The sequence below is a fragment of the Scyliorhinus torazame genome, chromosome 2 (genome assembly GCF_047496885.1).
Source record: "Scyliorhinus torazame isolate Kashiwa2021f chromosome 2, sScyTor2.1, whole genome shotgun sequence".
NCBI classification, from domain to species: domain Eukaryota; kingdom Metazoa; phylum Chordata; class Chondrichthyes; order Carcharhiniformes; family Scyliorhinidae; genus Scyliorhinus; species Scyliorhinus torazame.
In genome coordinates, this window is record NC_092708.1 from 299,901,489 (window position 1) to 299,928,742 (window position 27,254).

Genomic DNA, 27,254 nt, shown 5'->3' on the forward strand with positions numbered 1-27,254 from the left:
TCAAGAATTCCAACAGGTCCCCCCGCCACGCCAGGGCACAGGGTGGAGAGGTTGCTCTCCATACCAAAGAATCTGCCTTCAGGTGATCAACAAGGCAAAGGCTACAACATCTACCTCCACACCCGTTTCCAACCCCGGCTGGTCCGACACCCAGAATATGGCCTCCCGTGGGCACATACATCTTTTATCCCCTCAAAGAGCCGGCTCATCCTCGCCCTTGTGAGGTGTGCTCTAAATAGCACCTTCAGCTGTATCAGCCCCAACCTCGTGCACAAGGTGGAGGTGTTCACTCTCCGGAGCACCTCACACCAGAACTCCTCCATACCCTTACCCAACTCTTCCTCCCACTTTGCTATGGTCCCTTCCAGTGGTGCCTTCTCCTCTTCCAAAATAGCCTTGTAAACCACCAACACTACCCCCTTCTCCAGTCCCCCTGTCATCAGCACCTCCTCCAGCAATGTGGAGGCCAGCTTCACCTGGAAGCTCTGTATCTCCTTCCTGGCAAAATCTCGAACCTGCATGTATCTAAACATTTCCCCTGCTCCAGCCCATACTTCGCTCCCAGCTCCTTCAATCCTGCAAACCAACCCCCAAGAAACAAATCTTTTAGTATCTTAAACTCCTTGTCCTCCCATTTCCGAAAATTTCCGTCCCACTTCCCTGGCTCAAATCTGTGGTTCTCCCATATCGGCATTTCCTTTGACCCTGCCCCGAACCCGAAGTGTTGCCGAAACTGCCTCCAAATTGTCAATGAAGCTATTATTACCGGACTCCATGAGTATTTCCCTGGGGCTATCGGGAGCGGCGCTGTTGCTAGTGCCTTCAATCCCGACCCCCTACACAAACTCCTCCATTCTGACCCACTGGGAATCAACCCCTCTGACCCAGCTCCACACCTTCTCCAGATTCGCTGCCCAATAATAATACATCAAGTTCGGAAGACCCAAAGCCCCTGCCTGCCTTCCCCTCTGTTGCAGCACTTTCTAACTCTGGCCACCTTCCCTCCCATATGAACCAGGTAATCATTCCTTCAATCTCTCTAAAAAATGCCTTTTTAGAAAATTGGCAGGCATTGGAAAATAAACAGAAATCGCGGTAACTCGTTCATTTTAACCGCCTGTACCCGACCCGCAACCTTATTTACTTTTAAACAATTATTTAATTGGCACACTCACTCTGAGGGTAGGAAAACACACACATCCTATATACAAACTTACTGATCGCAGGCAGTAAAAGGAAATACGTAAATTCTGTCCATGACAATGCGTTCAAGATTCTGAAATGCGGTTTGAACCCATGACCACCTGAACAAGAGTATTATCGCTGAATCAAAACCAAAGCTTGACCTTTTAAAGGAAAGAATCTCAACTTCAAAAATGATATTTCATGGTATTTCTTACCAATTTATTGATTGATAACTCTTTAGATTTTTACAGTTGCTGGACTGGGATCTGGACTCACAGAAGCAGTTGTTGTCAACCCTTTTGAAGTGGTTAAGGTTAGCTTACAAGCTCAGCGGAATTCTTTTTCAGAGGTTAGTGTAATTTTAATTATTTTGTGTTTTATAACAGTGTAATCCATTTTGTTATCATACTTTACAGCACAGCATGTGGAATATAAAAGTTCAACAATAAAAGTTAGCAGTACTATCCTGCTATGTTTTGTGCAACCTGCTAGTTCTCCACCTGTTAGAACAATTACATGGTTACAGCACAGAAGGGGGACAGTCAGCTTCTCGTGTCACTGTCAGCTCCCTGTAAGAGCGACTTGGATAGTCGCACTCTTCTGCCTTTTCCTTACAATTCTATAAATTTTTCTCTTCAGACAATTATCCAATTCCCTTTTGGAAACTGCAATTGAGTCAGTTTCCACCAGACTCTCAGGCCATATATTACAAGACTTAGAGCCTCTGCTTGCCGGTTACCTTAAGCTGGTGTCATTTGGTTCTCGATCATTCTGCCAATGGGAACAGTTTCTCATTATCTTCCCTGTTCAGACCCCTCATGATTTTGAACACTCTGTCAAATCTCTTCTTAACCTTCTCTTCTCTCAAGAGAGCAAACCCAGGGTCACTAATTATCCACATAACTAATCTCTTCACCCTGGAGCTATTCTTGTAAATCTTTTCTGCTCCCTCTCTAATGCCTTCACATCCTTCTTAAAGTGTGGTGCCCAGAATTGGACACAACGGCCGTAATTTTCTGCCCCTCCCGTCGGCGGAACTTTCCACCCAATACTCCCAGTTGAGGACAAACACGTGTTCTATAAAGCATGCACAACTCCCTTGTTTTTGGACTCAATGCTTTTAGTTATAAAGATCACAATTGTGTACAAACGGCTTTCTCAAACTGCTCTGAAACCTTCAACCGTTTGTGCATATAAACCACCAGATTCATTTGCTCTTGCACCCGCTTTAGAATTGTATCCTTTATTTTATATTTCTTTCCTCAGTCTTCCTACCAAGGTGCATCACTTTACCCTTCTCTGCGATACATTTCAACACAAAATCTTTACAGTGCAGAATAAGGCCATTCATATAATTTACAGTGCAGAAGGAGGCCATTTGGCCCATCGAGTCTATACCGGCCCTTAAAAGAGCACCCTCTTTAAGTCCACACCTCCACCCTATCCTCATAACCCAGTAACCTCACCTAACCTTTGGACTCTTAAGGGGCAATTTAGCATGGCCAAACCACCTAACCTGCATATCTTTGGACTGGGGGAGGAAACCGGAGCACCCAAAGGAAACCCACGCAGACACAGGGTGAAAGTGCAAACTCCACACAGTCACCCAAGGCTGGAATTGAACCCGGGTTCCTGTCGCTGTGAGGCAGCAGTGCTAACCACTGTCCACAAAGTCTGTACTGGCTCTCTGCCTTATCCCTGTAACCTTTCACATTCTTTCCTTACAAGTAGCAATCCAATTCCCTTTTGAATACCTCAATCAAACCTGTCTCCTCTACCCACTCAAAGAGTAGTTTGATTCCAGGTTTATCCACCCTCAGGTGAAAAATACTTCCTCACATCACTTTTACTCCTTTTGCCAATTATTTTGTCCTCTACCTTTTGATGCTGTCTTGAGTAGGAACAGTTTCTCACCATTTGCCAAGATCCCTCAGGATCCTGAAAGGCTCCATCATGTATCTTCTCAACCATATTTTTTCCAAGGAAAACTCTCAACCTCTCCAATCTATCCTCATTAGCAACAAGTCTTTATTCCTGGAATTATTCTTTTTAATCTCTTCTCTATTCTCCCAAATGTCTTCACATTCTTCCTCAAGTCTGGTGCCCAAAACTGGACACGATACTCCAGATGAGACCTAATTAGTGTCTGATACAAATTCAACATGACTACTTTACTCATGTACTCCATGCCCCTATTAATAAAACCTAATATACCAAATTCTTTGTCAATTGCTCTCTGAACATGCCCTACCATTTTCAATGACTTATGTACATATATACCGTGGTCCTTCTTACAAGTTTATCTCTTTACTTTATATTGTCTCTCCATATTCTTCCTGCCAAAATGGACCACCTCATAGAATCATAGAATTTACAGTGCAGAAGGAGGCCATTCGGCCCATTGAGTCTGCACTGGCCCTTGGAAAGAGCGCCCCACTTAAGCCCACACTTCCACCCTATCCCCGTAACCCAGCAACCACACCCAACCTTTTTTGGACACTAAGGGCAATTTAGCATGGCCAATCCACCTAACCTGCACATCTTTGGATTGTGGAAGGAAACCGGAGCACCCGGAGGAAGCTCACACAGACACGGGGAGAACGTGCAGACTCTACACAGACAGTGACCCAAGCCGAGAATCGAACCTGGAACCCTGGAGCTGTGAAGCTACTGTGCTAACCACTGTGCTACTTCTCTGCATTGACTTTCATCTGCCACTTGTCTGCTCAATCCAACAACATGTCTATTTCCTTTTACATTTCAAGACTATCCTCATCACAGTTAACAACATTTCCAAGCTTCATATCATCTGCAAATTTTGAAAACATGTCCTGGACATCACAGTCTACGTAATTAATATCTATCAGGAAGAGCAAGGATCCCAACACTGACCCCTGGGGAACTCCACTACAAACATTCCTCGAATTTGAAAATCAATAATTTATCATCAAACTTTGTTTCCTGGCACTCTGCCAATTTCTTTTGCAAGTGCCTACTTTCTTTTTATTCCATGAGCTAGAATTTTGTTCACAAGTCTGTTGTGTGGCATCATCAGTTGGCTTTTGAAAATCCATATATTCTACATCAACTACGTTGCCTGTATCAATCTTTTCTGTTACCTCCTCAAAGAACCTCAGCAAGTTAAACATGATTTTCTCTTGATGAATTCATGCTGGCTTTCCTTAATTATCCTGCACTTGTCTTATAAGTGACTTATTTTTGACCTGAACTATAGTTTCCAAATGTTTCCCTACCACGGAAACCAAACTGACTGGTCTGTAGTTGACGACATTATCCTTGTACCACTTTTTAAACAAGGGTGTAACATTCACAATTCTCCTGTCCTCCAGCACCCCCCTTGTATCTCAGGAAGACCAGAAGATTATCACTCGTGTCTCTGCAATTTCCACTTTCACTCCCCTCAGTACTCTTGGATGCATCTCATCCAGTTCTGGTACCTTACAATTTTAAGTAGAGATAGCGTTTCTAACATCTCCTTCTTCTTCGGGGCAAGGTTTAGAGGAGAGGTACAAGGCACGTTTTTTACACAGAGGGTAGTGGGTACCTGTAACCCGCTGCCGGAGGAGGTGGTGGAAGCAGGGACGATAGTGATGTTTAATGGGCACCTTGACAAATACATGAATAGGATGGGAATAGAGGGATACGGGCCCCGGAAGTGTCGAAGATTTTAGTTTTGATGGACAGCGTGGTCGGCGCGGGCTTGGAGGGCCAAAGGGCCTGTTCGTGTGCTGTACTTTTCTTTGTTCTTTGTTTGTTCTCAATTGTAAATTATTCTTGTGTGCCAGTTACCTCCTCTCTCACCTCAGCCTGGGTAGCATCTTCTTCCTTGTAAAGACAGATACAAAGCAGATACAAAGTTTAAGAATCCTTCCTGTCTATTTTTCTCCCCATTTATTTTCATTTTATTTATTTTTTGTCCATGGGTCAATAATTGGGATATGGCTTTAAGTGGAGAGAAGGAAGCAGAAGACTCAAAGGTTAAAACAGCCTGCTTATCAGGATGCTGTATTCACAGGCTTTGTGTTTGGGAGAAAGAGAAGCCAGATTCTTTGGCACCAAGTAGATGAGAGGAACTGGTTTTGGAGGGAATCAGTTTAATGGGTTAACTGGCAACCAATGGCTAGGCCAGGGACAGTGTTCTCTCTGATCAGTGGGTCGGTTTAGCTCAGTTAGCTGGACAGCTGGTTCGCGGTGCAGAGCGAGGCCAACAGTGCGTGTTCAATTCCCATACCAGCTGAAGTTATTCATGAAGGTCCACCTTCTCAACCTGACTCTTCGCCTGATGAGTGGTGATCCTCAAGTTAAGTCACCACCAGTCAACTCTCCCCTTCAAAGGGGAAAGCATCCTATGGTCATCTGTGACGATAGCGACTTTTACTATTTTCTGTCTGAAAATAGTCGATGATTGGTTCCTGCTGGGTGATGGTTCTGACAGAACCTTCCAGAAGTGATTAGACCTCAGATATGAAGGGAGCTGTTTTCTCTATTTTAAGTGTATAAAAACAAGCAGGTTGTTGCTCTTCAGGGGCTGAAGTAAGAGAACAATCTATTGGTCTGAAAGCAGCGAGTGTCTAGCATATCCATCGCTGTGAACCTGAAATGATGCTGAGTCTGCAGGGAAGGGAGACAACTTTGAACAAATTCCTGGAACTCTCGCCCCTCTTGTCCTTTGCACTATTCCTACCCTGGTCTCTATTTAGATTATTGAAGTTCCCCATTATAATTACTCTATAATTCTTGCACCTGTCTGTAATCTCTTTTCAAATGTGTTTCTCTACAACCCTTCCACTAGTTGGCGGTTCAAATAGTACATCAATCAATGTTATTGCACCTTTTTCATTCCTTTCCTTTAGACAGAGGGATTCCATTCTTGATCCTTCTGGAACATTTCTTTCCAGTACTGTGAGCCTTAATCGATACTTCAATACTGTCATTCCCTACCCACCCTTTTCATCCTTTCCTGACTCTACACAGTACCTTGTACCCAGGGATATTTAACACCCAGTCATGCTCTTCTTTGGAACAGGTCTCTGTTATATCAGTACTACAGTTCCATCTGTCAACCTGTGCCTGACGTTCACCAGTCTTATTTTTAAAAATATATATATTTATTGAAGTTTTTTAACACAATTTTTCACCCTTACAAACAAAAACCCCACCCCCCCTCGTAACAAAATAGAAAGTAAACGCACATAGCAAGATATAAACATGATAAAATGATATGTTCCAGAGCTTTGTACCCTGAATTCCTCCCGTCCATGCAAGTTTTCCAGATCTTTCATGTGTTCTCTTGCTCAAATACTCCCCAGGCAGATCCCCCTTCCCCCCCTCCCCTCCCCCCCCCCCCCTCCCCTTCCCAAGACACCCCCCCCCCCCGGGTTGCTGCTGCTGACCGACCTTCATCTAACGCTCCGCGAGATAGTCTAGGAACGGTTGCCACCGCCTGTAGAACCCCTGCGCATACCCTCTCAAGGCAAACTTTATCCTCTCCAGCTTAATGAACCCAGCCATGTCATTTATCCAGGCCTCCACACTGGGGGGCTTTGCCTCCTTCCACATTAGCAAGATCCTTCGCCGGGCTACTAGGGACGCAAAGGCCAGAATGCTGGCCTCTTTCGCCTCCTGCACTCCCGGCTCGTCCACTACTCCAAATAGTGCTAGCCCCCAGCTTGGCTTGACCCGGACATTCACCACCTTAGATATTGTCCCCGCCACTCCCCTCCAGAACCCCTCCAGTGCCTGGCATGACCAAAACATATGGACATGGTTCGCCGGACATCCTGAGCACCTCCCACATCTGTCCTCTACCCCAAAGAACCTACTCAGCCTCGCCCCCGTCATGTGCGCTCTGTGAACCACCTTAAATTGTATCAGGCTAAGCCTGGCACACAAGGAGGAGGAATTAACCCTCCCTAGGGCATCAGCCCATAGCCACTCCTCAATCTCTTCCCCCAGCTCCTCCTCCCATTTACCCTTCAGCTCCTCTACCAACGCCTCCCCCTCTTCTTTCATCTCCTGGTATATTGCCGACACTTTGCCCTCTCCCACCCATACGCCTGAGATCACCCTGTCTTGAATTTCCTGTGCCGGGAGCAATGGGAATTCCCTCACCTGCCACCTCACAAACGCCCTCACCTGCATGTATCTGTAAGCATTTCCCGGGGGTATCTCAAACTTCTCCTCTAGTGCCCCTAGGCTCGCAAACATCCCATCGATGAACAGGTCCCCAATTCTTCTAATCCCCGCCCGATGCCAGCTCTGAAACCCCCCGTCCAGCCTCCCCGGGACGAACCGGTCGTTACCCCTGATCGGGGACCACACCGAGGCTCCCATTGCACCCCTGTGCCGTCTCCACTGGCCCCAGATCTTTAGCGTTGCCGCCACCACCGGACTCGTGGTGTACCTTGACGGCGAGAGCGGCAGCGGTGCCGTCACCAGCGCTCCCAGACTCGTTCCTTTGCAGGACGCCATCTCCAACCTCTTCCATGCCGCCCCCTCTCCCTCTATCACCCACTTACGGATCATCGCCACATTTGCTGCCCAGTAGTAGCTCCCCAAATTCGGTAGCGCCAACCCTCCTTGGTCCCTACTGCGCTCCAAAAACCCTCTCCCTACCCTCGGGGTCTTATTCGCCCACACAAACCCCATAATGCTCCTGCCTACCCTCTTAAAAAAGGCCTTGGTGATCACGATGGGAAGGCACTGAAACACAAAGAGAAACCTCGGAAAGACCACCATTGTGACTGATTGCACTCTACCCGCTAGCGAAAGCGGTAGCATGTCCCATCTTTTGAAGTCCTCCTCCATCTGCTCCACCAGTCTCGTCAGATTCAGTTTATGTAGGGTCCCCCAACTCCTGGCTATCTGGATCCCCAGGTACCGAAAGCTCCCCTCCGCCCTCCTCAGCGGTAGATCGCCTATCCCCCTTTCTTGGTCTCCTGCCTGTACTACAAAAAGCTCACTCTTCCCTACATTAAGCTTATAGCCCGAAAAATCCCCAAACTCCCTTAGAGTCTGCATGATCTCCACCATCCCCTCCACTGGATCCACCACATACAGCAACAGGTCATCTGCATAAAGCGACACTCGATGCTCCTCTCCCCCTCGGACCACCCCCCTCCATTTCCTGGACTCCCTTAGTGACATGGCCAAGGGTTCAATTGCCAATGCAAACAACAGGGGGGGCAGGGGGCACCCCTGTCTCGTCCCACGGTACAGACGGAAATACGCCGACCTCCGCCGATTCGTAACCACACTCGCCACCGGGGCTCTGTAAAGGACATTAACCCAGCTAATAAACCCTCCCCCGAACCCAAACCTACGCAGCACTTCCCAGAGGTACTCCCACTCTACTCGGTTAAAGGCCTTCTCCGCATCCACTATCGCCGCCTCTCCCTCCACCGATGGCATCATTATCACGTTTAAGAGTCGCCGCACATTGGTGTTTATTTGCCTGCCCTTTACAAATCCCGTCTGGTCCTCGTGGATCACCCCCGGGACACAGTCCTCGATCCTCGAAGCCAGCACTTTTGCCAGCATCCACGTTGAGAAGCGAGATCGGCCTGTCCGATCCACATTGCAGTGGGTCCTTGTCCCCCCCGCCGACTAGCCATCTCCTTTTCTAGGCCAGTCCCGTGCCCGCGCCGCCCTCACCCTCCAGTCCACCAGACGGAAGACCCCCGCTCCGACCACCTCTTCTGTGTCCCATTCCTCTTCGGCCAGTGCAGCAGTAACCCTTTCCCCCCCCCCCCTTACCCCCCCTTAATAATGGTCCACGCCTCTTCAGGCGGTTCGAAATAATTGTGCTGATCCTTGTATGTGACCAACAATCGCGCTGGCTGCAACATTCCGAATCTCACTCCTTTTCGGTGCAGCACCGCCTTGGCCCGGTTGAAACCCGCTCTCCTCTTTGCAACCTCCGTGCTCCAGTCCGGGTATATTCGGATCTCCGCATTGTCCCACCTGCTGCTCCGCTCTTTCTTGGCCCATTTCAAGACTCTCTCACTGTCCGTGAAACGGTGAAACCTCACCACAATCGCCCTTGGCGGCTCGTTAGCCTTGGGCCTCCTCGCCAGCACCCGGTGTGCCCCATCTAGCTCCAAAGGCCTCGAAGGGGCCTCCGCGCCCATCATCGACTCGAGCATCGTGCTCGCATATGCCCCGGCATCAGCCCCGTCCACTCTTTCAGGGAGACCCAGGATCCGAAGATTCTTTCTCCTCGACCTGTTCTCCAGGTCTTCGAATCTTCTCGCCCACCTTTTATGCAGCACCTCGTGCTCCTCCACTCTCACCGCCAGTCCCAAGATCTCGTCCTCGTTCTCATTTACTTTTTTCTGCACCTCCTGGATCTTTACCTCATGGGCCTTCTGGGTCATCCCTAGTCCTTCAATCGCCGACAGCATAGGCGCCAGCATCTCCTGCCGCAGCTCCTCGAAGCAGCGCTTGATGAACTCTTGCAGCTCTGGCCCACCTTCCACTTTATCCCCGGCCGCCGCCATTTTGTCTTTCTTCCCTCGTTTCTCCCGTTGCTCCAGCACCGCTTTTCTGGCCGTTTCGCTTCTAGTCTGGTCCATAAACGATGAAGGGGGAACCTCTCTCTTCCCTTCCCACACGGAGCGACTTCAAAAATTTCCCGTTGGGGTTCCTCTAGAGAGCCCGAAAGTCCGTAGTAGCGGGAGCTGCCGACTCGTGCGGCTTAGCTCCGCATCGCCGCAACTGGAAGTCGTTCACCAGTCTTATTAACCATATTCCGTGCTCATTAACCCTCATTTAGGATTTTGTACTTTCCCCCTTATTGTGACTTATAATTGCCTATTCTAATTCTATCGAACTCTCAAAGTATTCTATTTCCTTGATACTACTCTCTGATATATTCTCCCAATCAGTTCATATTCTCTACTTCCCACTGCCAGTTTTTCTTCTCTCCACTCTGAAATTCAACTCAGGTTCACAACCCCCTGCTTATCAAGTTTAAACCCTCCCCAGCAGTACTGGCAAACGTCCCTGCAAATACATCAGTCCTAGACCTGTTCAGGTGTAACCTGCCTCCTTGTCCAGGTCCTAATGCCTCTAAAGCCCTCCATCCTGCCCCATTTCTCCAACCACATGTTGAATAGAGTATAGGAATAGAGATGTTTTACTGTAATTTAGAGGGCATTGGTGAGACCACATCTGGAGTATAGTGTGCAGTTTTGGTGTCCTTATCTGAGGGAGGATGTTCTTGCTATGGAAGGAGTGTAGCGACTGTTTACCAGGGATTCCTGGGATGGCTGGACTGTCATATGAGGAGAGACTAAGTCGGTGAGGATTATATTCATTGGAGTTTAGAAGAGTGAGAGGGGATCTCAAAGAAATTTACAAAATTCTAACAGGATTAGACAGGGGATTCCTGCACTACCTGCCTGTTTCACTTAGATTCTCTGGTGATCACCAATTCCCTGACTCCCTGTGTACTTTTTAGCTGTGATGTGATCACCTCTCCAAACATGCTATTCATGTTTCATATTCATGACTGCAGCCGCCACTCTGGTTCAGCAACCTGCTGCTCAATTTTCTGCAGCTGATGACACTTCCTGCAGCTGTCGACGTAGAGGGCACTTTGTGCCTACATGACTTTCCACATCCCGCAGGATATATATCCCACTTTATATAAAATGTTTACTACAGTATGGGATAAATGGTATAATACAATTCACCTATCACTCACCAATCGTGTCCTCTGTGTCGATGCAGGAAGGCTTATACTTACCCAACCAACCAACTTACGGGACTCCTGTGATATCACTTTTAGATGTTATCTTTAAGCTCCCATCTCTCTCTCTCTCCTCTGCTCTATGGGCTCTCTCCCCCTCTGCTGCTTTATGAGCTCTCCCACTCTCCGGACTCCAGCTGCTTTGTGGGCTCTCTCTGACCTCCCGCTGCTTCATGGGCTCTTTCTTTCCAAATTCCAACTGCTTTATGGTCTCTTTCTCTTCCAGAACCCCCGCTGCTTTATGGGCTCTCCCAGTCTCCGAACTCTGCTACTTTATGGGCTCTCTCTCACCCTGAACTCCCGCTGCTTTCTGGCTCGCTCACACCGACCTCTCACTGCTTTATGGGTTTTTTCTCTTCCCCAACTCTCACTGCTTTATGGGTTCTCACTCTCTCTGAGCACGTGCTACTTTATGGGCACTCTCTCACCAAACTTCCACTAGTTTATGGGCGTCCTCACTCTCCAAACCCTTCCTGCTCCATGGGGTCTCTCTCTCTCTCTCTCTGTGCTCTCACTGCTTTATTGACTCCCTCTCTCTCTTCAAACTCTCGCTGCTTTATGTGGTCTCCCGCTCTACGAACTCTTGCTACTTTATGGCCTCTCTCTCTCTCCGACCTTCCACTGCTTTATGGGCTCTTTCTCTTCCCCAACTCCCACTGCTTTACAGGTTCTCACTCTCTCCAAACTTCCACTACTTTATGGGCGTTCTCTTTCTCCAAACTCTTGCTGCTTTATGGGGTCTCTCTCTGTGCTCCCACTTGCTTTATTGGCTCCCTCTCTCTCTTCAAACTCCCGCTGTTTTATGGACTCTCCTTCTCTGAATTTACCTGAGCCAGATCTGTTCTCTCTCTTTTGAAATTGGCACTCCGTCATATAATTATTTTTACTCTGGATTCTTTTTTTTCATTTTCTGATGCTAACCAAAATCTTGTAGTAAAAAGAAAACTATGCCCTCCATTGTTTATCTGTTAACACTTGATCCACCTGCCCCAGTCCAATCCCTAGAACCAGGTCCAGCAATGCCTTCTTTCTTGTTGGAATGGAAATATACTGATGTAAAATTTCCCCTGAATATACTTAAGAAACTCTTCCCCTCTCCCCCTTTACACATAATATGATCCCAATCTATATAAATATAATGAAAGTACACCATTGTTAATATACCAACTTTTTTGCACCTCCCTGTAATTTCCTTGTAAATGTGTTACTCTATAATAATCTTTATAATCTTTATTATTGTCACAAGTAGGCTTACATTAACACTGCAATGAAATTGCTGTGAAAGTCCCCGAGTCGCCACACTCCGGCGCCTGTTCGGGTACACTGAGGGAGAATTCAGAATGTCCAAATTAACTAACAGTATTTTTTTTTGGGTTGTCTATATTTTTCCCATTAGTTAGATGTGTGGAGAATGCATCCTGTAATGTAATGCCTCTATTGTTTCTTAGCTCTAACCAGATAGATGCTCCCCTTGATAGCTCGAGGATATCCTCTCTCCAGCACTGTAATATTCTGCTAAACCCTACTGCCACACCTCTCCCTTTATTTCCTTTCCTATCTTTTCTGAACATCTTGGGCGCGATTCTTCACTCCCACGCCGAAGGGGTCACGCCGTCGTGAACGCCGTCGAGGTTCACGACGGCGCGAAACGGCCCCGGTCCCGACCGATTCAGGCCCTGACAATGGGCTAGGATCGGGGCCGCGTCATCTACACGCGCCAGGCCTTGTCGCCCGCATAAAGGCGGTGCCACATAGATGACGCGACCGGCGCCGCATAACGGGCGTCATCCGCGCATGCGCGGGTTGGCCGGCGCCAACCCGTGCATGCGTGGTTGCCGTCCTCTCTAAGTCCGCCCCGCAAGAAGATGTCTGACGGATCTTGCGGGGCCGCGGAAGGAAGGAGGTCCTCCTTCAGAGAGGACAGCCCGACGATCGGTGGGCACGATCGCGGGCCAGACCCCATTTGAGGTACCCCCCGGTGCAGGATCCCCCCTCACCCCCCCGCAGGCCGCCCCCCCCAGCGTTCATGCACCGCTCACGACGGCAGCGACCAGGTGCGAAATTCTCCCGAAACGGCGCGATGTCCGCCGACTGACGCCCAAAACGGCGCCAATCAGACGGGCATCGCGCCGCCCCAAAGGTGCGGAATGCTCCGCATCTTTGGGGGCCGAGCCCCAACCTTGAGGGGTTAGGCCGACGCCGGAGGAATTTCCGCCCCGCCAGCTGGCGGAAACGGCCTTTGTTGCCCCGCCAGCTGGCGCGGAAATGACATGTTGGGGCGGCGCATGCGCGGGAGCGTCAGCGGCCGCTGACAGTTTCCCGCGCATGCGCAGTGGAGGGAGTCTCTTCCGCCTCCGCCATGGTGGAGGCCGTTGCGGAGGCGGAAGGGAAAGAGTGCCCGCACGGCACAGGCCCGCCCGCGGATCGGTGGGCCCCGATCGCGAGCCAGGCCACTGTGGGGGCACCCCCCGGGGTCAGATCGCCCCGCGCCCCCCCCCAGGACCCCGGAGCCCGCCCACGCCGCCTTGTCCCGCCGGTAAATAGATGCTTTAATTTACGCCGGCGGGACAGGCAATTTATCGGCGGGACTTCGGCCCATCCGGGCCGGAGAATCGAGCGGGGGGGGCCGCCAATCGGCGTGGCCCAATTCCCGCCACCGCCGAATGTCCGTTACCGGAGACTTCGGCAACCGGCGGGGGCGGGATTCACGGCAGCCCCCGGCGATTCTCCAACCCGGCGGGGGGTCGGAGAATGACGCCCCAGGTGTGGACGGCGCCGGGGGGAACCTGCCGTTTTGGCCTGGCCGCTCGGCCCATCCGGGCCTGAGAATAGCCATTTTGGGTGTCTCCGGCGATTCTCCGGCCTGCGGCCCGCGAAACTCGACCGGGCCATTCCCGCCACTTGGGAGAATCGCGGGAGGGCGTCGGACCGGCGCCCGGGAAATTTTGGCGGCCCAGGCAATTCTCCCAACCGGCGTGGGAGTGGAGAATCACGCCCCTTGTATCCAGGAATCCCTCTCCTTTTTAAGCCAGGAATCCATTATTGCCACAACTTCATACTTCCACTTGGCTATCTGCAGCTCACCCATCTTATTTACCATACTCTATGAATTCACATACACTGTTATCCCAATTTCGACCTAATTTACATTTCTTCTTACTCTATTTCTTACTCGAATGTTATTTCTCCCAATTCTTTGTGCATCTTGTTTTGCGTCACCAATGTTACCCCCACTTCCCACCCACGCCAAGTTAAATAAAATATGCAATATATAAACAACTTAATCTTATCTCCCCTGTCATAAACTAAATTTAGAGATATTGTTCAAATTATTAGAAGGGAAATTCTCACATAAACTTACTAAACAGAATTAATTTGTTTAATATTTTTGCTAAGTGGGACCACAGAGTAGTTAAAACTGATATGACCTCAACACTGTAATTCATATTTTGAGCAAAATGTCCTGGTGACTAAATTAGAGAAAAGTATTTATGTGCACATTCTTGCCAAGCAACGTCATTGATTTAATGATGAGGAAAGCACATTCATACTTCAAATAACCTGAAATTTAAATCCATCCCTCTCTTGTGCCCTAACTGCCTCTTAAATATTTGAAGAGATCATTTGGCTGATATTATGAATTCAACAGTCATTTTGACAGATAAGTTCTTATAAACAACTCACCTCAATGAAACCTATGTTAACAATTTTTGAATCAAAACTGTTCTGAAGGTTCAAAGGCAAAAATTATTTATGTGCAAATTTGGAGAAATTGCCACAAGTTCAATGTAATGTGTAAATGGGGAAATGACAAAGGACATTCTGTTCAATGTCTTTCTCTTCAATTATATTCCAACGTTTACTATTTCCAAAGAGTGAAAATGTTTTCCTTTTGAGCTAATCTTCAGTATTTAAGTAGAGACCAATCTCAATGGTTCTTACCTGACTGATAGTTTGGACACTTTGTCAATACTAAGCGCTTCTTCATGTGATTGAGGGAATTGGAAATTTTAAAATAGAATTGAAAAACTGCCCCATTTTATAACCAGCACCATGTGCTGGGCATTACGAAGCTGAAAACAGTTGGGAAAATAATCTGCAACCTTGACCATCTTGTTCCTGAAGCTAAAGAAGCCAGAATGGAAATATAAGTACATTAAATTTGACATTAGATTAAAGAAATCCAAGTTTTTTTTTAAACGAATCATTTCTGTTACAGCAGTTCTTCCCTTCATGACAAATGTTCTGTTTTCACCCAAAGGCGGGGGGCTTGTTTAAGGATATGGATGTTCACCAGCAAACTTCCAACTTCTCATCCTAATAATCATTTTCATGTATTGATCATATTGATCATGTATTGAATGGTTGTTAGGGAGCTATAGCACAGGGAAAATTAAGATGGGATTGCAGAAAGGTGAGTGGAAAATAATAAAATTAATACATTTGTTCAAGTTATGCTAAAAGACAGTGAGCAATCAAGGAGAGAAAGATCTTTGAAAGATATTTCAGGACAGATTATGAAGGAGATTAAAGAAATGGCTAGTGGCTGCAAAAATATTTTGTGTTCATTTTCACTTCTGAATACAATTGACAATCTCAGTTTTATAAGATCCATGTTAAGTAAAATAGGTAAATTGAAAATAAATGAGATGATGTGAGCCAAGGTTGATGGACTTAAAGCTGATTTTTTTGTGGAGTCATAGAATGAGTATTTGTTCCATCGTGTCTGCACTGACCCTTTGGTAGAGTTGTCCAATTAATCCCACCTCATTGCTCTTTATTCCTGTAATTGTTTTCCATTCAGGTATTCCAATGTTCCTAATGAATCTTTTTTCTGTCACTATTGAATCTGCTTCCTGTAGGCAGTACAGGTGAGGTGAGAGTGACTGCCCCTGACATCAAGGCAGCATTTCACCAAGTGCGGCATCAAAGAGCCCTAGTAAAACTGGAATCAGTGAGAATCAGGGGAAAACTTTCCACTGAATGGAGTCATACCTAGCACAAAGGAAGATGGTTGTGGTTATTGGAGGTCAAACATCTCAGTTCCAAGACATCACTGCAGGAGTTTGTCAGGGTAGTGTCCTCGGCCCAACCATCTTCAGTTGCTTCATCAATGAACTTCCTTCCATCATAAGATCTGATGTGGGGGAGATCCCTAATGATTGCAGAATGTTCAGCACCATTCACAACTCCTCAGACACTGAAGCAGTTCATATCCAAAGGCGGCAACACCTGGACAATATCCAGGCTTGGGCTGACAAGCGGCAAATAACATTTGTGTCACACAAGTGCCAGGCAATGACCACCTCCAACAAGAGAGGATCTAACCATCACCCTTTGACATTCAGAGGTATGACCATTGCTGAATCCCCCACTATAAACATCCTGCGTATTACCATGGAAATATTGTAGCAACAAGAGCAGATCATAGACTAGGAATATTGCAGCAGATAATTCATCTCCTGACTCCCCACAGTCTTTCCAACATCTTAAAGGCACAAGTCAGGTGTGTGATGGAATAATGTCCACCTACCTGAGTGCAGCTCCAACAACACCAGCCCCAGTCAGGACAAAGCAGCCCACTTGGTTGATACCCCGTCCACAAATATTCATTCCCTCTACCACCGAGGAACAGTGGCAGCAGTGTGTACCATCTACAAGATGCACTGCAGGAACACAGCAAGGCTCCTTAGACAGCACCTTCCAAACCCACAACCACTACCATCTAGAAGGACAAGAGCAGCAGAAACACAGGAGCCCCACCACCTGGAAGTTCCCCTCCCAGCCAATCACCATCCTGACTTGGAAATATATCGCCATTCCTTCACTGTTTTTGGGAAGGTTTACTGGACTAATATCAGGAGTGGGTGGGTTCTCTTATGAGGAAAGGTTGGAGAGGTAAGGTTTGTATCCATGAGAGTTAAAAAAATTAAGAGAAGACTTAATCAAAAGATTTACGATCCTGAAGGGTATTGACAAAGTGGCTGTGTCCTCTTATCAGAGAACCTAGAATTAGGGGTCACTGGTTAAAAATAAGGAGTCATTCATTCAAGGTGGAGAAATTCTTTCTCTCAGAGCATTGTGAGTCAAAGAACAATACAGCACAGGAACAGGCCCTTCAGCCCTCCAAGCCTGTACCCGCCATGATACCAACATTTGCCAAAACCCTCAGCACTTCCTTGTGTCGGATCCCTCTATACCCATCCTATCCATGTGTTTGTCAAGATGCCTTTTGAACGCCGTTAATGTATCTGCTTCCACAACCTCCCCTGGCAATGCGTTCCAGGCACTCACCACCCTCTGCGTAAAAAGCCTGCCTCGCACATCTAATCTAAACTTTGCCCCACGGACCTTAAACCTATGCTCTCTGGTGAAGCGGTACCACAGTGGTTAGCATAGTTGCTTCACAGCTCCAGGGTCCCAGGTTCAATTCCCAGCTTGGGTCATTGTCTGTGTGGAGTCTGCACATTCTCCCCGTGTCTGCGTGGGTTTCCTCTGGGTGCTCCGGTTTCCTCCCACAATCCAAAGATGTGCAGGTTAGGTGGATTGGCCATGCTAAATTTTCCTTAGTGTCCAAAAAAGGTTAGGTGTGGTTGCTGGGTTACGGGGATAGGGTGGAGGTGTGGGTAGGGTGCTCTTTCCAGGGGCCGTTGTGGACTTGATGGGCCGAGTGGCCTCCTGCACTGTAAATTATTTGATTCTATGACTGAGTCTCTGGAATTTACTTCCTCAAATGACAGAGGAAGCAGAACTTTTGAATATTTTTAAGGCAAAGCCAGAGAGATTCTTTTTTTTAAAAAAATAATTTTTATTCAAAACTTTTCACAGATTATCACAAGAGAAGAATAGAACCCCCCCCCTTTACACAAATAATAAAACAACAAGAACAAAAGTGCATAAATAAACAAATAAACGTTAAACAGTAAACAATAGTGCATCCCCTACTAGACACAAACTTCCCCCCCCCCCCCCGGTTGCTGCTGCTGCTGACCATCTACTAACGCTCCGCCAGGAAGTCTAGGAACGGCTGCCACTGCCTGAAGAACCCTTGCATAGATCCCCTTAAGGCAAATTTCACCTTCTCCAATTTAATAAACCCTGCCATGTCATTAATCCAGGATTCCACGCTTGGGGGCCTCGCATCCTTCCACTGAAGCAAAATCCTTCGCCGGGCTACCAGAGACGCAAAGGCCAGAATACCGGCCTCTTTCGCCTCTTGCACTCCCGGCTCGTCCGACACCCCAAATATTGCGAGCCCTCAGCTAGGCCTAACCCTGGAATTCACTACCCTTGACACCATCCTCGCTACCCCCCTCCAGAACGCCTCCAATGCTGGACATGCCCAGAATATGGTGGGTGTGGTTTGCTGGGCTCCCCGAACACCTCGCACATCTGTCCTCACTCCCAAAAAACCGGCTTAGCCTTGCCCCGGTCATGTGCGCCCTGTGCAGGACCTTAAATTGTATCAGGCTGAGCATCGCGCAAGAGGAGGAAGAGTTTACCCTTCCCAGGGCATCCACCCACATACCCTCGTCGATCTCCTCCCCCAGCTCCTCCTCCCACTTACCTTTTAATTCCTCCGCCGAGGCCTCCTCCTCCTGCATCACTTGATAAGTTGCTGAGATCCTACCCTCGCCAACCCACCCCCCGAAAGCACCCTGTCCTGGACCCTGCGCGTCGGCAGCAGCGGAAACTCCACCACCTGTCGCCTAACGAATGCCCTTACCTGCATATATCTGAAAGCATTTCCAGGGGGGAGCCCAAATTTCTCGTCCAGCTCCCCAAGAACTTCCCGTCTATGAACAGGTCCCCCATCCTCCTAATACCTGCCCTGTTCCAACTCAGGAACCCCCCATCCATTTACCCCGGGACAAACCGATGGTTCTCCCATATCGGGGACCACACCAAAGCCCCCACCTCCCCCCTGTGGCGTCTCCATTGCCCCCAGATTTTGAGGGTCGCCGCTACCACCGGGCTCGTGGTGTACCTCATCGGAAGAAGAGGCAACGGTGCCGTCACCAGCGCCCCCAGGCTCGTGCTCACACAGGACGCCATCTCCAGCCTCCCCCCCGCAGCAACCTCCTCCAGTTCCTAGATTCTCTCAAAGCCATGGCCAGGGGCTCAATTGCCAGCGCAAAGAGCAGGGGGGATAGAGGACACCCCTGCCTCGTCCCTCGGTATAGATGGAAATATTCCGACCACCTCCTGTTCGTGGCCACGCCTGCCACCGGGGCCTCGTACAGCAACCTCACCCAGCTGACGAACCCCTCCCCGAACCCAAACCTCCTCAACACCTCCCACAGGTACCCCCACTCCACCCTATCAAAGGCCTTCTCCACGTCCATAGCCGCCACTATCTCCGCCTCCCCTTCCACCGCCGGCATCATAATTACATTCAGGAGCCTACGTACATTGGTATTCAACTGCCTTCCTTTCACAAAACCCGTCTGATCCTCGTGTAAGACCCCCGGAACACAGTCCTCAATCCTCATGGCCAATACCTTTGCTAGCAGTTTTGCATCCGCATTAAGGAATGAAATCGGCCTATACGATCCGCACTGTACATGGTCCTTGTCCCGCTTCAGAATTATAGAAATCAGCGCCCTAGACATCGTCGGGGGCAGGACCCCCCCCCCCCTTTCCCTTGCCTCGTTGAAAGTCCTTACTAGCAGCGGGCCCAACAGGTCCACATACTTCCTATAGAATTCCACCGGGAACCCATCTGGCCCCGGTGCCTTCCCTGCCTGCATACTCGCCAGTCCCTTAACCAGTTCCTCCAACCCAACCGGTGCCCCCAGCCCCGCCACCTGCCCCTCCTCTACCCTCGGGAACCTCAGCCGGTCCAGAAAGCGGCCCATCCCCCCCTCCTCCGATGGGGGCTCAGACCGATACTGTAAAAGTCCCTGAAGACCCCATTAATACCCACCACACTTCGCACCGTGCTCCCCCCTCCTTCCCTAACTCCCCGATCTCCCTTGCTGCCTCCCGCTTCCGAAGCTGGTGTGCCAGCATCTGGCTAGCCTTCTCTCCGTACTCGTACACCGCCCCTTGCGCCTTCCTCCACTGCACCTCCGCCTTCCTGGTGGTCAACAGGTTGAACTCTGCCTGGAGGCTTCGTCGCTCCTTGAGTAGTCCCTCCTCGGGGGCATCTGAATAGCCCCTATCTACCCTTATCATCTCCCCCCACTAGCCTCTCCCTCTCTCTCCTCTCCTTCCCCTCTCTGTGGGCCCTAATGCCAGAGAGATTCTTGATCAGCAACAGGGTGATAATTTATCAGACTATGCAGGAATGTGAGATTGAGATTACAATCAGATCAGCAATGATCTTATTGAATGGTGGAGCAGGCCTGAGGGGCCGAGTGCCTACTCCTGCTCCTAATTCTTATGTATGTTTGTATGTCGCTGGGTCAAAATTCTGAAACTTTCTTCCGAACAGCACTGTGAGTGTGCTTACATTCCATGGATTGCAGCGGTTCAAGAAGGCAGCTCACGGCCAACTTCTCGGCAAATTGGAAATGGGCACTAAATGCCGGCCACATCCCTCAGATAAACAAAATAAAAAAATTGCAGATCATAAAAATAACAACTTGCTGCATAAATTTTTTGTGTATGTGATTCTTTTACCAATCCCTTAAAACCGTGTCCTTTGGTTACTACCTTTCCACTGGACATTACCAAAAATATTCATGATTTTGAACAGATTTATTAAATCTCCTCTTAATCTTTTCACCTCTGAACAGAACAACCTCAACTTCTCTGGAAGAGAAGTGGTAGTGAATTAAATCTAATGCCAAATAATATGGTAACTGTACAGGAACAACTTAGCTGGGTGTGAGGCAAGTTCTGGAGCACAAGTTTTCACAGCACAGCCATGGTTTTGTTGGGACACACAATTTTTGCTGTATCCAGTGCACTCTTTTGTTTTTTGATATCACATAGAGTGAATCTACTTGGCTGAAGGCTGACTTCTGTGGTGATGGGGTTCTGAGAAGGAGACCGCGATAGATCATTCACTCAGCATTTCTGGCAGAAGATGATTGCAAATCATTCAGCCTTCTCTTTTCAACTCGCATACTGTGCTCTGCCATGAGTGAGAATGTGGGTGTTTTTGGAACCTCTACCTCCAGCTAGTTCCATTCTCCACCATCAGTCACAGCTAGCTGCAGCAGGACTCTAGAGCTTTTATCTATTCTATTGCTGTGGGATTGCTTAGTTTTGACTATAGTATGTTACTTCCACTGTTTAGCATGTTTATATTCTTGTGTTTGTAGCTTCACCAGGTTGGCACCTCATTTTAAGTATGAACAGTACCCCATTGAACCAGGGTTGATCCCCTGGATTGATGGTAATGGTAGAGTGAGTGCTACTTCAGGCCATTAAGGCTACAAATTATCATGGAATACACTTCTGCTACTCCTGATGGCCCACAGTGTCTCTTAGATGAACTTTTAAACGCAGACACAGTCTGCCTGTTCTCCCTGTGTCTGCATAGGTTTCCTCCAGGTGTTCCGGTTTCCTCGCACAAGACCCGAAAGACATGCTGTTAGGTAATTTGGGCATTCTGAATTCTCCCTCTGTGTACCCGAACAAGTGCCGGAAGTTGGCGACTAGGGGCTTTTCACAGTAACTTCATTGCCGTGTTCATGTAAGCCTATTTGTGACAATAAAGATTATTGTTATATAAAAATTGTACCATTTGGTTAATACTCCCCATCCTCGTTCATCCAATCAAGCATATCATCTCATTCTTTGCTCTGTTGAATTTCATCTGCCATGTGTCTACTAATTTTGACAGCCTATCCATGTCCTCGAACTCTGTTATTATCCTCCTCATTTTTACAATGTTTCAAAGTTTTCTGTCATCCACAGACTTTGAATTTATGCTCTGCATATTCAAGTCTAATAATGAATAAATATCAGAAATCATATTGGTCCTAAAGATGACATATGGAACACAACTGTATACTTTTCTCCAATCTGAAAAACAACTCTTTCCTTCTACTCTCTGCTTTCTGTCCCTTAGCCATTTTTGTATCAATGCTGCCATTGTCCAGATTTTGATAACGTCTATTATATGGTACTTTGGTAAACCCCTTTTGAAAGGCTCTATACACATCAATCCTTATCAACCATCTGCATTACTTCATCAAAGAACTCAGTCATTCAGTTCATCCAAAAATGCTGAAGAAAATTGAAAAAGTCAAATGTGAAGCATTAATTAATATTTTTCACTGCTCCTTGCAGACTGTGATTTTTGAGATGATCAGAAAGTACTTTATGCGGTACTATGATTTCAAAATGGTGAAAATTTGGATCTGATAAGAATGGTGTATTAAAGAACATTTAGGCAGAGACAGCAGGGGGAGTTGGCGTTGCCGAACTTGCTTCATTATTATTGGGCAGCGAATGTGGACAAGGTGTGGCGGTGGTGGGAAGGAGAAGGGGTAGAGTGAGTTAGGATGGAGGAGGAATCTTGTACGGGGTCTAGTTTGAGGGCTATGGTGATGACAGGGTTGCCAATGGCTCCAAGTAGGTATTCAGGGAGCCCGGTGGTGCAGTCAATGGAATCAGTGGAGGAGGCATTTTAGGGTGGAAAGGATGTCGGTGCTAACGCCGCTGTGCGAGAATCATGGGTTTGAGCCGGGGGGACTGGGTAGTGTATACAGGAGGTGGAGGGAAGTGGGGCTGGTCAAGGTGAGGGATCTATATTTGTAGGAACGGTTTACCAGTCTGGAGGAGCTAAGAGAGAGGGTAGAGCTGCCAAGGGAGAGTGAGTTCAGGTACCTCCAGGTTAGGGACTTTGCGCGAAGGTCTGGAGGGGGTTCCCTAGGTTGATGGGATACACCCTGCTGGAGCGTCTGCTGCTTCCAGATGTGGAAGGGGTGGGAAGAATTGTGGATACATACAAGTGGCCGGGGAAGCAGGGAGGCGAGCGGGTGGTGAAGATCAAGGAGAAATGGGAAGCAGAGTTGGGAATGGAGATCAATTGGGGAGTATGGAGTGAGGCACTGCGAAGGGTAAACGGGACCTCCTCTTGGGCAAGGATGAGCCTAATACAGTTTAAGGTGGTACACAGGGCGCATATGACTCGGGTGAGAATGAGTGGGTTCTTTCAGGGGGTAGCAGGTGAGCGTGAGAGGTGTGGGCGGGGGCCATCGAATCATGCGCACATGTTTTGGGGTTGCGAAAAATTGGGACGATTCTGGGCCAGAGTGTTTGCGGTCTTAGCCAGGTTAATGGAGGAGGAGGTGGACCCGGACCCTTTGGTGACGATATTTTGGGTTTCAGACAAGCCGGAGCTCATGGAGAGGAGGAAAGCCTCTCTGATTGCACGGCGGGGAATTTTGCTGGAGTGGCGGTCGGCATACCACCGGGTGTCGCAGTTCAGTTGGGTGACCTGTACGACTTCTTACGGTTAGAGAAGATAAAGTATGAGTTAAGGGGCTCTTCAGGGGGGTTTGAGGAAATGTGTGGATGTTTGCGACCGTGTTTGAGGGGCTGTTCGTCACCGGGGGGGGGGGGGGGGGGGGGTGAAAAAGGGGAAAATCTGTACAGACTGTATAGTTGATTGCTGGGAAGTATGTTTCCCGGGGCGTTTATTTGCTGTAACCTGTTTAGATACATGTTTGTAATAAAATTTTTAAAAAATTTAAAGGACATTTAGGGCTCAATGTTGGGTCAAAAGTTAATGCACAATTGACTCACATTCATGGGGGGTCAGTTAGCTTAGTTGGCTCGATGACTTGAGTAAGATGCAAAATGACACCAATGGCGTAGGTTCAATCTTCATACCAGCTGTGGTAGTTCATGGAAGCCTCTTCTCGCCTTACCCAAAACCTGTGGTGTGGTACCATCGTGCCATATATAACCAATTGTCTCTCTCTAATGGAGACAGATACCTCTGGTCCTTTGTGTACCATGGCTAATTATTTTATTTTACCCCATGTTCAATCGAGTTGAAACAGGCAGCATGCAAACTTTGTGTTGCCTGCTCATCAAAATAATTGCTTCACCCAGCCCAGTGCAAAATGCACAGCTCACTGGCCGTATGCTCAACAGAGAACCCAAGAAAAATTAGATGTGGGACTTTTGGGGGATCAAGTGTTTTGTGACAAAATTGAAAAGGTAATTAAGGAATATGTAGATTTCAATTATACGGGTGAGGTGTCGAAGGCAGTTGTCTGGGAGGCTCTAAAGGTGGTGGTGAGGGGTGAGGTGATTTCGTTTAAGGTCAGGGTAGATAAAGAGGAGAGGTTGGAGCGGCAGAGGGTAATAGATGAGATGTTGGAGGTAGATAGGAGTTATGCAGAAGATGGAGACCCAGCGAAGTTGGAAAAGAGGAAGGAACTACAGGCGAGCTTTGACCGGCTATCTACCAGGAAGGCGGTGCGCCAACTGAGACAAGCAAGGGGTGCAGTTTACGAACATGGAGATCAGCTCCGGAGGGAAGGGAAGGGCAAGGGAAATTGTTCAGGTGATGATAGGGCAGGGAAGTTGGCTCCGGATCTGATTAACAAGGTTTTTGAGGAATTTTATGAGAGGTTGTACAGGTCAGAGCCACCTGGGGGAGACCGTGAGATGCAGGAATTTCCAGATGTGTTGGAGTACCCGAGGTTAGGGGAGGGGGACAGGGCTACATTAGAATGAGCGATAGTGGAGCAGGAGATAAAGGATGCGATTGGGAGGATGCAGTCAGGGAAGGTGGCGGGGCCGGATGGGTTTCCGGTGGAATATTATAAAAAATTCAAGGATAAACTAGCACCCCTGATGGTGGGGATGTTTGAAGAGGCGATAGCGAAGGGGGTGTTGCCACAAACTTTGGGGCAGGCATCTGATGTATTTGGTAAGTTGGTTCAATGTTGACTGCAACTAGATGCTGTTAAACTAGAAACAGGCTTCTGACATAGGAGATGGTCCAACACTGTTTTATTGAACTTCCTGATTGCTGTACATAGTCTACTGTGAGTTGACACTCTATCAATCTAACTGATAACCTTCTACTGGCTTGACCAGACTAACTGTCTAACTCATGGTGATAGTGCTCACTGGCTTGTGCACTCTTACTATCTCAGTAGCAGTGTCCTGTAGAGAGAGGGAGAGTCTTAATGCCCTATGTGCTTTATAGTGATGGTGTCTTGTCTGGTGATTGGTTGTTATGTGTTGTGTGTGTTTATTGGTTATCCTGTGTGTCAATCACTGCCTATCTGCATCTCATTATATACACAAGTGGATATTATGACAGCATCGATTTCCCTGTTGCTAAAAAAAGATAAGGATCCGATGGAGTGTGGGTCGTATAGGCCCATATCGCTTCTGAATGTGGACGCAAAAGTATTGGTGAAGGTACTGGTGGGTAGGCTGGAGGAGTGCCTCCCTAAGGTGATAGGTGAAGATCAGACGGGATTCATGAGAGGGAGGCAGCTCTTTTGAAACTGTTAGAAGGGTATTGAACGTCGTTATGGCACCAGCGGAGGGGAAGGAAACAGAGGTGGTTGTGGCATTGGACGCTGAGAAGGCGTTAGACCGGGTAGAATGGGGGTACTTGATGGCAGTTCTGGAGCGGTTTGGGATTGGACCAAGATTTGTGAACTGGGTAAAGCTACTATATAAAGAGCCGAGGGCGAGTGTCCGCACAAACAACATCAGCTTGAGATACTTTTCTCCCCACCGTGGGCCTAGGCAGGGATGTCCAATGTCCCCCCTGCTGTTTGCACTCACGATTGAGCCGTTGGCCATCGCATTAAGAAGTTCGGGAGTATGGAAAGAAATAGTGCGGTGGGGGGGGATAGAGCATAGGGTGTCCTTATATGCCAATGATTTACTGTTATACGTGTCGGAACCGAGTGTGTTGATAGGGGGAATATTGGAGCTGCTTTGAGTGTTTGGGTCTTTCTCGGGGTACAAACTAAATCTAGACAAGAGTGAGTACTTTGTGGTGTCTCGGCTGGGGGTGGGGGCAGGGGCGGGGGGGACTGCCATTCCGTAGGACAGGGACTCACTTTAGGTACCTGGGGGTGCAGGTTGCCGGGAGTGGGGGGAGGGGGGGGGCTCCGCAGGTACAACATTTCTAGTTTGGTGGGGAGAGTGAAAGCTGATCTAGCAAGGTGGGATGGTCTCCTGTCACTGGCGGGTCGGGTACAGGCGGTTAAAATGAACGTGCTGCCGCGGTTTCTGTTTATTTTTCAATGCCTGCCGATTTTTCTGCCAAAGGCTTTTTTCAGAGAGATTGAGGGAAGGATTACTTTGTTCATATGGGGAGGGAAGGTGGCCAGAGTTAGAAAGGTGCTGCTACAGAGGGGAAGGCAGGCAGGGTATTTGGGTCTTCCGAACCCGATGTATTACTACTGGGCGGCGAATGTGGAGAAGGTGCGGAGCTGGGTCAGAGGGGTTGATTCCAGTGGGTCAGAATGGAGGAGAGTTTGTGCAGGGGGTCGGGATTGAAAGCACTAGCAACAGCGCCGCTACCAATAGCCCCGGGGAAGTACTCAGGGAGTCCGGTAATAATGCCTTCATTGAGAATTTGGAGGCAGTTTCGCCATCACTTCAGGTTGGGGGCAGGGTCAAGGGGAATGCCGATTCGGGGAAACCACAGATTTGAGCCAGGGAGGTGGGTTGGAAATTTTCGGAAATGGGAGGAGAAGGGGATTAAGACACTAAAAGATTTGTTTCTTAGGGATCGGTTTGCAGGATTGAAGGAGCTGGAAGCGAAGTATGGGCTGGAGCAGGGGGAAATGTTTAGATACATGCAGGTTCGAGATTTTGCTAGAAAGGAGATACAGAGCTTCCCGGAGGAACCGGCCTCCACATTGCTGGAGGAGGTGCTGACGCCAGGGGGACTGGAGAAGGGGGTAGTATCCGGTTTATGGAGCTATTTTGGAAGAGGAGAAGGCACCACTGGAAGGGATCAAAGCAAAGTGGGAGGAAGAGTTGGGAGAGGATATGGAGGAGGGGTTCTGGTGTGAGGTGCTCCGGAGACTGAATTCCTCCACCTCGTGCGGGAGGGTGGGCTGATACAGCTGAAGGTGGTATACAGAGCAAACCTTACGAGGGCGAGGATGAGCCGATTCTTTGAAGGAGTAGAAGATGTGTGTGAACGTTGTGGGGTGGGGCGGGGGGGAGGGGGGGGGGGCGCTAATCACGTTCATATGTTTTGGTCCTGTCCAAAGCTAGAGGATTACTGGAAGAAGGTTTTTAGGGTAATTTCTAAAGTGGTGCACATGAAACTGGATCCGGGCCCCCGGGTGGCCATATTCGGGGTGTCGGACCAGCCAGGGTTGGAAACGGGTGCGGAGGCAGA

General features: G+C 48.4%; 1 protein-coding gene across 3 annotated transcripts in view; it reads left to right on the forward strand.

The window, feature by feature from the left end:
• The window catches only part of slc25a21 (solute carrier family 25 member 21), a 920,696-nt gene that overhangs the window by 849,673 nt on the left and 43,769 nt on the right, over positions 1-27,254 (forward strand). For all 3 annotated transcript variants that reach the window (XM_072488897.1, XM_072488906.1, XM_072488915.1), the window contains one exon: positions 1,427-1,534. In XM_072488897.1, coding sequence (XP_072344998.1) covers positions 1,427-1,534 — 108 coding nt within the window. The remainder of the gene's footprint in view (positions 1-1,426; positions 1,535-27,254) is intronic.